Source organism: Cydia pomonella, chromosome 23 (assembly GCF_033807575.1).
Source record: "Cydia pomonella isolate Wapato2018A chromosome 23, ilCydPomo1, whole genome shotgun sequence".
NCBI lineage: Eukaryota > Metazoa > Arthropoda > Insecta > Lepidoptera > Tortricidae > Cydia > Cydia pomonella.
The window spans coordinates 11,023,022-11,035,115 of record NC_084725.1 but is presented as its reverse complement, the minus strand read 5'-3'; the positions used below and the strand labels follow the sequence as shown (position 1 = coordinate 11,035,115).

At 38.0% G+C, this 12,094-nt stretch overlaps 1 protein-coding gene across 1 annotated transcript in view; it reads right to left on the bottom strand.

The window, feature by feature from the left end:
* Positions 1–3,944: 3,944 nt before the first annotated feature.
* The window catches only part of LOC133530606 (uncharacterized), a 60,125-nt gene continuing 51,975 nt past the window's right edge, over positions 3,945–12,094 (bottom strand). Inside the window, exons 5-6 of the mRNA XM_061868591.1 lie at positions 9,948–10,052; positions 3,945–9,291 (exon numbers count right to left, since the gene is read on the bottom strand). Of these exons, the coding sequence (XP_061724575.1) occupies positions 6,787–9,291; positions 9,948–10,052 (2,610 nt within the window). The 3' untranslated portion in view covers positions 3,945–6,786. The remainder of the gene's footprint in view (positions 9,292–9,947; positions 10,053–12,094) is intronic.

Here is a 12,094-nt window from a genome sequence, read left to right as displayed (position 1 = left end):
TTAAGTAAAATTACCGTCTTTATTATTTTTAGGGTAAGGAGGGGCTTCAACAGATGTGGCGTCGCCAATATGGCTGCCTATGTGCAGTTATAAAAACAATGAAAGGAAATAAAGTTACGGTACTGATAGAAAACCTTTTATTTGCCAGCTACCCTTCGACTCAGTTCAAAGGCGCGTTGTACGAATCGTCGACGATCGCAAAGTCACAGGCGGTGAACCTTTATGTCCAAGGAGAGCCTTTGCCTCCTTGTGTATGTTCTACAATGGGCTTCGACAATGGGCTTTGATCTGAATAATTGTTTGACATAATGCCAACAGCCACTTTCTATCACCGCACCGCTCGCCGTCGTTCATTCTCATCATACTCTAGAACCTAAATGATCGCGCACTGTACGGCTTAAGAGAAATTTCCTCCCGTAGACGCTCCAGCTGTGATAAGAGCTCCCTGCCGAGGTTTTCCCGAGGGTCTACAGTATTGGAAGCTTCAATAAAGGAGTGTACAGGTTTTGAAAGGATCGGCAACGCGCAAGTCTTTGATCTCTGGAATTGCAGGCGTCCATGCTACGGTGGCTGTTTACCATCAGGCGGGCCGTATGCTTATTTGCTACCGACGTGGTATATAAAAAAAATTGTTTGTCTCTTGATATTATTTAGATGCAACTATCCAATGACAAAATTTTAAATAGGCTGTTATCAATTTTAGGCGCTAAAATAATAGATATAGTCGATGAAATTGTACAACTTTTGATATTTATTAGAAATAACAAGTCCTGGTTTCTATTAGCACGTCGTGTTGTCTTTCATTTTAATAAATCATTTTTTTGAAAACAGACTCACTTAATTAGTAATGATTTTTTTTCTGATGGACGTTTAGGTAAACTCGCGCAAAGCATTGATTTTAAAGCTCTTTGTAAGTTTCGTAAAGTTTGGACTGCTAAAAATGGTAATTTTGTATTACACATATCCTGTACTTCAACTTTAATAAACTACACTTTTGTTAGAAAGTTAGACGAAATCAATTTTCTCCAGAAAATACTTTCAAAACAAGTGACAATTTCTCTGAAAATCGAATCCGTAATCCGAATTTATAAAGTAAGTATATATTATATCGTCTAGTACTCACAACACAAGCCTTATTGAGTTTACTGCGGACTAGGTCGATCTGTGTAAAATTGTCCCTTGATATTTATTTATTTAAACTGTTTATTCACTTTTTCGTCTGCAGACTTGTGACTTAGTTAGTATTAAATACTTGTATATATATGACACCGTCAGATTGTGCACCTGTTAGTTTATAATCTAACGTAGGTTAGGTTAGCTTGTAATCTAACTACCGTCAGTTTATAACTTAACTAGCAAGATTATAAACTGACGAGTGTTTACAATTTTACGGTGACATATATACTGTTACAAATTGAATCACTCAATTCTAAAAACAGATCTTGATAAAAGATTCATAAAAGTAAGTCGAGAGTTCATTCTTACTGTGTAATGGCATATGTGGTTAGGCAAAACGTGTCGGTTGTGACCTTTTGTGCAATAACTCTGGGTCGGATTTAATCCAGTAGAGTTAATATTAATACTAGGTAATGTGACTGGCGACGTAACTATTAAGGAGAAGCAGTAGAAAAAGTTTTACTGTTAATTTATTACTATAGTCTGCACTTTTAGGTATTTAAATAAACGTAAACAAAATCTTCCCTCAAATGACTCAGTTGAGGGTAGATGGAACATTTACACGATCAAAGTCAAAGTCGATCAAAGTCGGTTAAAGTCAGGTCGTTCAGTTCCAGGAGGTTTTGTATTTGGCTGGTTAACCAATAAATGTTATAACTACCCGAAAATGTACAAAATGTATGTTTACGTTTATTTTAAATACCTAAAAGTAAATACTATAATAAGTACGGCTATGGAATATGTACTTTTCTTATTTGTGGGCAGACCCCAGTACCAGCTTCACGTCAAAAAGAAATTGCTGCTGCTAAGAGGTGTAACCTCGCTCTGCATTTTCTATCGCATGTATAACGGGGAATGCTTCAACGTTCGGGTTAACCTCTGCCGCTTTCTACCATCGCTCTACGCGACCACATTTCTATCTTCACCACTTAGATGGTTGGCAGTCCTCAACTGTGCGTTTTGTCCAGAAACTTCCTGCCAACAGTTTCTGCTAATTAAAAGCATCGTAAATAATATCTGTTCTGTGGTCGTATCTGTTCTCCTCCTTTAATTAGATTTAATTAATACTGATATTGCTGTTCATAGTTTTTAAACATAATTAGAAATCAGAAATCATAGCATTTATTCGTGATAAACTATGACATACAAAAGTATAACAACATTTATTTTATACTCTAAATGTAGGACTCAGTTGTGTTTTCAGATAACGACTTCGTATTATTAGATTGCCTAATTAGAAATGAAGTAATTAACAAAGAACGAAAAAATACCGTTTTCACTAATGCTAACCCAAAAGTCAGCGCTGATCTTCCGGCGAGACCATTTGTGGGTCAATTAGGTATTTTTTGTCTCTTAATGCAATCTATACTAATCTTTTCTCACCCGGAAGCGACACACACACACAACACAACACACGATATCTTTCAAATGTATTTACAGATTGCTGATTAAAAATCGTTTATAAATAGGACAGTGCAATTTTTTTAGAAAAATCGTTGATTCATCGTAGGTAGCTGATACTTTGTTACTCGTAACATCATAATGTCATTTTTATTGTCTTCTAAAATCTGTAATAATTTCGCACTTCCCCTTAATCGGAAACGTCGGCATCATAGGATGCTGTTAGCGCCACTTTTGACGTTTGCCGCTACACCGGAAAGCACTCAGACCGTCTGCCAACGGTGCCAACCTTCCAATTATGAATTTTAGCTGCATTGCGATTGGTTCATTTGTTTATATGCATGATTACTATTTTTAAAATGCATTTCCCTCTCCCCTGCATCTATATTAGGTGTGGTAACACCTGCATCTATATTAGGTGGTTTCCCCTTATCTTTCAGACTTTCGGGGGTACGATAAAAAGTGATAATGAACAAAAAAATGGGCCAAGAGCATTTCGGGCCATGCTCAGTGTAGGGTTTCGTTATTACATTCTGTCAGAACAGGCCAAACGAGGGCTATTAATTAGTAAGTATTACATTACAAGCATAAGGGAGTACTTATTACATCTTTTTACTAACAGAGGATTTTTGCAATATGTTCATGTTCGCTATAGTTTTGATTTAAAGTAATGACTAAGCTTTTGTTTTCCGATTTTTTTCATATTTTTTGGACCCATTTGTTCAAAAGTTAGGGGGCGTCATTTTTTTCGAAGCGATTATTTCCTAAAATATTAACTTTATCAAAAAATGTTTTAAAAGACCTATCCAACGATACCCCACACTATTGGGTCAAATAAAAAAAAAACTAAAAAAAGTTTTAAGTTTTTATTTTACCGTTCTGTTGCCATGCATGACTTATGTACCTATCCATGCCAAATCGCAGCTTTCTAGCACTAACGATCACGGAGCAAAGCCGAGGACGGACGGACAGACGGACATGGCGAAACTATAATTCAGGGGTTTTAGATAAAAATTGCCAATACCCAATCGAGTTTACGATTAGTCGAGAATAGAACGAAGTTACATTACGATTTACGATTAAAGTTAGTCAGACTGATTCTTTCTTCTTTTGATTGACTGATTTCTGAAATCTAACGTGCAATCTAATTTCGTGTCGGAAATTAGTAAGTAAATCAAATGGACTGTTGCGTATGATTCGTCATATTGCATAGGGGCATTTATGTATTTCCCCAGTTGTCACCAGTGGTAACAAATAGGTAGGAATCATCTGTATCCTCCAAATATTCGGATTATTCCCACTGGGAACAACTGGGGAAAAATAAACAATATCTTCCATCAAAATATTTAGTAAATAAAACAAACAAATGCAATACCGTTTTTATTTATTTATACATAGTAATATGTCAGTTGTCATTTTGTTAAATGATAAAGTACAGTCTTGGAAATATTAAAAAAAATTATATAAATTTACAACAAACTGAACGCGATGGTTCTATAAAGGGTACTTCATAGTATCCCGTAATATTTACAGGCTTAAGATAAAAATAATAAAATAAGTGGCATTCGCGGCAGGCGTGTAGCCACGCCATACTTGCACAAAAGAATTATTTAGTCAGCATACTTGAACTAACAAAAACACATTTAGAGAATAATCTTCATAAAGGATCCAAAAAGGGTCTCGGAACTTCCCATTTGATCTAATTTAGACAGTTCCAAAAATTACGTTCCAACTTGAAAAATTTCGGACTCTTCTCACACTTTAAAAAAAAAAAAAACAAAACTACTACTTTGTGTGGAGACCGAAATTATCGATTTACAAAAATTTTATGATGATCCCAAATATTTAAGCCAAATTTGCTAACTTTTGGGAAGCTTTCCGCAACATGCACAAATATAATTTGATATTCTCATCTTTTTCTCAAAATATTTAGTAATTTTTACTATGCAGAATTATTGTGTGAATTTGGTTGTTTCATACTGCTTGGATGTGTACAGTCAGAATCAAAAGTAGCGGATGAAATAACGCGCCAAAAGTGTCTGATATTCCGGACAACTTTTCCAAAAATAGATGAATTTCTAAAATTCCAGTTCAAAAGTATATCTTTTACAGTCTTAGTTGTTATATATTAAAGACATCACTTTTTGTTAAGCTGTTACAGAATGGTAGATACTTATGAAGCGTTATTTGATCCGCTACTTTTGACGCTTGTACAGTAAGTGCTTCGACTTAAGCTTGTGAGGCCCACGGCTCAATCAGCAGTACTAATTGCTTCATTGTAATTAGGACCATTTTCAATTGAAACAGGGTTGCATTTCTTTTGTTTACATACAAAACAAAATATATTCGACATTATTTCCTTCACTATTTATTCGAAAATGAAGTAACAATTTTTGGTGTGTGTGGACTTTAGAATATGTACCGACGTCGCCATACTAGTGGATACTTTAGGGCGCCGATACCAAGTCAAGTAACTGACTGAAATATTCCCTCTGTGATACTTATTTAAGATCTATATACATAGGAATTATATTATATGAGCACGGTTAAGTATCGCCACATACGAACACCACAAAACGTAGAATGATGGTACCGATTATAAATATTCTTTAGTATTTTTCTAATTTTTACAATTATTTTAATTTTACCTATCTATTTATAGTGCCAACATCAAGTTAATTGTATAATATTTATGTTCAACATACATTTATTGTAGATAACAAATCTACATATAGTTTTGTGTTCGTGTATCAACTCCTTATAGTATATTCTGATATCCTAGAGTTCCTATATTCGATACCCACTATATTATACCGCAATTACATGTCTCTCATTTTTCCACATTCAGTTAAAAAGAGAGCTTAACTCTATTAGCCATGCGCACGATTGTGGCGCCGCCTGGCGGCTATGAGATACATGTTTTTTTTTTTTTTTTATATAGTTGACACATGTCAAATTGAGCCCTTTACGCATAGCGAATAGCAATACCGTTGCTATATAACTTAGTGCGTGTCGAATGTAGGTGTAATTAAAAATGGCAGCATATTATAATATGGTAGTTCTGTCGTGCTGACTAGGCAAAATGCTATTTCACAAAAATCATTTTTTTTCTATTTGCCGTGGATCTAAATATACGAAGATACTAAAGTGGTAACACTTTTATAGGACATTCAATTACTGCTCTACAATTGGTATTTAGACACAAATTATTCACAATTGGGGATAATATTTTAATCAACAAAGAATTGAATAAAAAAAATCTGATTAACTTTGTAGGATGATTGAAAAAATATTTGTAACTAATTATGAACTAGCAGTTCATATCCATGTTGATTAAATTGAACATAATTGAACGGACGTAACAAAACATATAATATATAAAATTTATTCATGATTAAATTACTTGGACAGCAAATATGGACATGATTGTACCAGCTAACATATAAACGTTTTTTTAACATTAAATATGTCGCCCGGATTCCTTATCTATGGACAGATTTGTTTGAAACAAAATGTTTATAACGATATCACATATAGTTAAAATTGTCGTTAACTTACAACTAAGTGGGTATTATACACATACCTTAACGGCTCTAAACCTATAAAAATGGCAATCCAGGGGGGTCAATGTTACTGAATTTTCAGTCGAACCTAGGTCATATAAAATATCCCAAATAGTCAGGAGCTGATTCTAAAAATCGTTAAATTGCGATTTTTTTTTGATATTTCAATTACCCCTAAACCTTGCGAGGTATACACGAACGGGGTCATAGAAAATGTTCATGTTTTCATCTTGTATAGAAAAGTTTCCTTTAGAAATCAATTTATAATTAGGCTTTACTGTTGGCAAAACTTCGATAAAAAGTCGCTCTGTTCTCATTTATACTTGCAGGAAAAGTATTTTTTCTCGAGACTTTTCCTCATCAAGATAAATGCAAAAATAGTAAAACTATCGCTAGTTCGTCACAGGGTCATAAAAATCACGATTTCTTATAAAAAAAGGCCGTAAACTTAAAAAAAAAACGCGTATGTACATGAGGCCGTGAATGATACTTAAATAATACCGCATTAAACCTAAATCATTTACAATTTACATGATCGGAGAGTCAAAGACTCGAGGCTCGGCAGCTCAGAAAAAGAACAGCGTTCAAAATCAGCCTTTATTCATCAGAAGCTAAGGTTCTCTGCCAGCGGCAGATTGATGGTGAATCAAGTTTGCGAGGGACCGTCTTCTAAAGGCCGGAACCTCACGAAGCCGTCCTGAGCTACCAGCATGCTGTTCCCGTCCGCTGCGTGCGGGCTGACCTCGTCCTGAGGCTGGGAGTATGAGGCTTCGTACCCGCAATTCCGCGGCGCCGGTTGAGGAGCTAACGCGCAAGGGTAGCTTCTCTCGTTAGGGTCTTCGGAAAACCCGTACAAGTCTGTGGACTTAGGCCTATCAGGGAATCCGTTGTTCTTCCCCCTCTTCTGACTCCCGCTGGAGTTAGCGGCGGAAGTGGATGGCGAATTCCGTCGTTGGGAACTCCTTTGGCAACCTTCCCCGTAACTCCTGTTAGGGTTCAGAGTCTGGATGCCAGAGGCGTGGTAGGACGCATTCTCTGTGTTGTAATTCCCGTATTCATCAGGCATATGGGGCTGATGGTAATGATGGCCCATTGACGCGTCGTAACCCATAGTCATGCAGTTCTGGACGTTCTTGTTCTTCGCTCTATGCTTCTTCCGAGGATTGCTGTTCGTTCTAGAGGATACCCTATCGTACGACATGTGTTTGAAGTTGTGCGAACTTCTGTTTGAACCCCCGTTGTAATTCTGGTTTTTGATGTCACGAATGAAGTCGCTGTTACTCCCGTACTGTATGACGTTGTATTCGTGGTCTAACGGGTCATCTCCTTGTAAAGACTGGATGGCTGGGTCGCAGTTGGAATAGTGGTCGTCGGACGCAGATTCTATGCCATTGTAACCGGCCATGTTTGGATGGTGTTTGATCAAATGATTGGTCACACCTTGGCTGGACGTAGCGTTACTAGATTCCGTTGAGCTACTATGGCCAGCGTTGGCTATGGAACTGTGCCCGGAATAGTTCTCGGTTCCGGAATTATTGTCGCAAGGGCCCCCAATAGTATTCAGAAACCTTGGGTGTTCCATTGGCGGTCCTCCGCAGCAAGGATCGGGCATGTTCGGATGATGACCGGCTGATTCATAGATTGGCTTGCCAGTTCTTAAAGTATACGTATGTAGATTCGTATTGGTATTACAAATGGCGGGATAGTCTGATTCGAACTGCTCGTTGCTAGACCCAGCCGTGCAGGGGAATAAGCCCAAACCAGATATTTTCTGCCCATCAGCCTTCTCATGCTGTAGAGAAGCCACGATGCCAACTTTGAGGCTTATGACCCAGGAGATAAGGGCTACGATGCAAATCTCAATAAGACGTAAGGAGAATTGGTAGCCCCATTGAAGCCAGTTGAATTTAGTCATGTTGACTTGGCTTATTCCAAATATACCGTATATTTGAAGTGTGGCCATTAGAACGAACAGCAATGCCGTCGCCAGATTTATATGAATAGCCTGGTACAAATTCTGGAAACCATGTATATATGTATGGCTTTTCTTTTGAAGAATCGACTTGAGCATTTTATATACATAGAGATAGCACAGACCTAGTGTCAAGCATGCCATGATAAATATTATTTGACAAGTTAGACCTAATACCCTTTTTTCTACTCCCTGCGGAGTCCTATAAATTGTATTACTATTTTCAAAGATATGCAACATCAGACACGAGAGGAGATGAAGACCACCCCCGATGATGATTGTTCTCGAACGGAACAGGAAAGAACAGCAAGTGTTCTTAAAGTTGATGCTATTTGTTAATAGGAACAGGATGGTGCATGCGAATGCAATGCTGAGGAATATTTCTGGGACATGTAGCAGGATCTCACTAAGAAAAACTGGCAATGAATTGTTGATATTATAGGGATCGTAACACATATAGAATATCCTCATTAGACATACAAACACTAAGATTAAGTGTAGTATAATAAAGTAGTACTGGGTGAAGAGGTGCGTGAACTTATTATAACATATGATCTTAAATATAGAGAATACGGCTAGGATTGTAAAAATAACTGTCGCTAAATAAATATGTACGTTCCAGGCGAAAGGCCAGGTGACTCCTGCTCTCTGCACTGGTCCATTCTTGGAGTCCTGCTTCAGATTCTTCTTATCCAAATTGACATTTGCTAGATTATGGTATCTTTCAGTGGACATTTCTGGATCTTTGAGATCGAAATGCACTGTCGTCGCTGGTGTAAATTCGTCGTTTCTACTCTCATTTCTATCTTTATTAGTCGAGTATTGAAGGTTTCTTCTAGTATTTGTTTCTCCATTTTGGTCGACGATTAGAGGTCTATCTAGGTTGTTCATTTCAGGGTCCAGGACGGCAAGGACTGATCCTTCAGTGGAGCTGTCTCTGTTGGCGTCGCTGAGAGTGACACCCTCTTTGGTGACGTAGACGTCACTCTTGGAGGTTTTCTCGGTGTGTTGAGGTTTGGCGGTGACGGTCCTGAGGAGGACGTCGGGGATGTCTTCCTTGCGTCCGTTGGAACCGGAGAGGATGCGAGAGATGGTGGGGATGTTGAGGGAGTTTGGCACGAAGTCTGTGAAGTTGGCCTGATCCGAGCCATGCTTTATGTCGCTGTCTAGTTCTTCAGGCTGAAAGGAGAGGAAAGTAAAGTTAATATTTTTACGAAAGTAAAACGTTTTTTAAAGAATACTACTGAACCCTTTAAATTTTATAGTTTCGCAATAACCATCTTAAAGTGTATGCAAAAATAAACGAGCGCTGCAGTTTAATTAATTCACTCAGTAAAAATTTATGTTTTATGAATGGTCTGAAAAACAGAAAAAAGTTACTTCTTCCACCAACTCAGGACTTTTTTTTTTGAGTGCTGGTTATAAATGAACAAAGTCTAGGGCCATTTTGACTTTTCGTACTTTCAAAAATTATATAAGTTAGAAACAGTATTGACTGAAAATAATAGCGAATTTACCAGTATACGGAAACTTATGAGTCTATATTTTGCTTAAATACCATTTCCGAATATATTACAGCTTCGTATTAAAATCAAAACTTGCAAATTGAACGTTAACAATGCAAATTCCTTAATACGAACTTATCTGGCTTCAGTAAAACGTTTCTACGTCAAGCAACTAGTATGTTAACCCCAAGATCCTTCTTTATATGGTTTCAGTCAATCACCTGACCCTACTCAATGGAATGTCGACTTTATGCTGAAGCCGCTGGGTCTCATTTGCATTAAACCGCAGCGGGCGATGCTATATGTCAAGATTGCCAAGGGTATAAATACCTTATGGCTAGGAGTGTTGAGTGGTTTTTTCTTCTGCGGCTCGATGCCGGCCGGCGGGAGGGGCGGCGCGGGCGGAGGCGCTGGGACTTGAGGCGACGAGGTCTCCTGGAATGATGATTGATTTGTAAGGGTTTGTAGCAGATTTGGAGTAATGGTTTTGGGATAAAGACGTCGTAGTATTGCCATTTGGAGGGCGCATTTGCATTTTGCATGCGCTTGGAGAAAAGGGTGTGTGACGTATGTTTTTAGGGTTTCGTACCACAAAAGGAAAAAAACGGAACCCTTATAGAATCACTCGTGCGTCTGTATATCTGTCTGTCTCTCCGTCTGTCACAGCCTATTCGCTCCGAAACTACTGGACCAATTAAGTTAAAATTTGGTAGACATATGTAAGTTTGTGAACTCGTGTGGGCTCGTTGAGTACAAATCACGATAACTTCATAGCAACCTGCACTCGATTGGATATGGATGTGTTAGCAATCAATGAAACTTGGCTGAGAGGGGGGGATGAGGGTCGGGCCCCTGTGCTCCCAGGGTGTAGGCTGCGCCACACTCCGCGACCACGGGGCCTACGCTCACGAGGTGGGGGGGTCGGGTTCTACTTAAAACGTAATGTCACAGCTCATAGCCTACCACACCCCGTAGACCCCAAACACAAAACGATAGAACAAATATGGATACATATGACAGTACAAGGGAAAAAACTTGTAATTGGCACGGCGTATCGCCCACCTTGGCAGGACGTTGACCTTTTTTTGGACGCCATATCTGACACCATTAGCTCATTAACTAGATATGATCACTTAATTCTGTTGGGTGACTTTAATATTAATTTAATTACTGCAAATGACATTAAAACCACAAAGTTTAACCATTTCTTATCTAGTTTTAATTTAGCACAAATTGTAACAGGGCCAACACACTTTACAAACACAAGCCAGACACTTATTGACGTAATTTTCACCGATTTATTTGCCAAAAAAATTAGTATCGAGCATGTAGGTTCTCTCTTTGGGCACTGTATTGTTACTTGCGAGTTCGCGATTAAGCGGAACAAACCTAAGCCCTACACTATATTGCACAGGCCTATTAATAATATTAATCCCATACATTTTGACAATGATTTGCGTAGTGTGTGGTGGGATCTGATGTCTGCGTTGCCGAACATTAATGATAAGGTAGAAGCATTGAGCAGGCACATAGTTAATATTTGACTTGCATGCACCCATAAAAACATCTATAATAAAGGGTCCCTCATATCCTTGGATCACAGACACAGTGAAACTGATGATGCGTATGCGTGATCAGGCTGCCGCAGATTATCATAAGACAGGGTCTGAGAGTAAAAAACTTTATTATAAGGACCTTAAGTCAACAGTAAATAAGGCCATATACAATGAAAAATTGGCTTTCTTTAACCATAATATAAATAATAAAATTAAGGAGCCGAAATCACTTTGGAAAAGTCTAAAATCTAACATTCTGCCTAAAAACAATATAGAATTGCCATCTACTTTCAGCGACCCCGATATAATTAATAAACATTTTTTGAATTTACCAATTGCATCACAAGTCACAATCTCACAGTTAACTTACTTTGAGTTCAACAGTTATAATGAGTCTAGATTTCATATTGAACCAGTTAGCTCCGACAAGTTGCTAAAAATTATATCTAAGCTCAAATCGAATGCAGAAGGGCATGACCTAATTAATTTAAAAATGCTACTTATGACATTTCCTTATACTATAGACATACTGACTGATGTGATAAACACCTCAATTATAACATCCACTTTTCCTGACTCCTGGAAGGTAGCCATCGTGCGCCCACTGCCAAAAATCACTAATCCCTCTGAATTAAAGGACCTGAGGCCCATCAGCATTTTACCATGTATGTCTAAGATACTAGAAAAGATTGTTTGCGCACAATTAAATGACTACATTGAGAGTAACGATATCTTACCAGACGTACAATCTGGTTTTAGGAAGGGGCGCAGTACTGTGACGGCCTTGCTGGATGTCACAGACAACATACTTTGCTCACAGGATAGGGGAATGTGCACACTACTTGTACTGCTTGATTTTTCTAGGGCATTTGACTGCATTAATATAGACCTGCTACTGTCTAAGCTAAGTTACTATGGCTT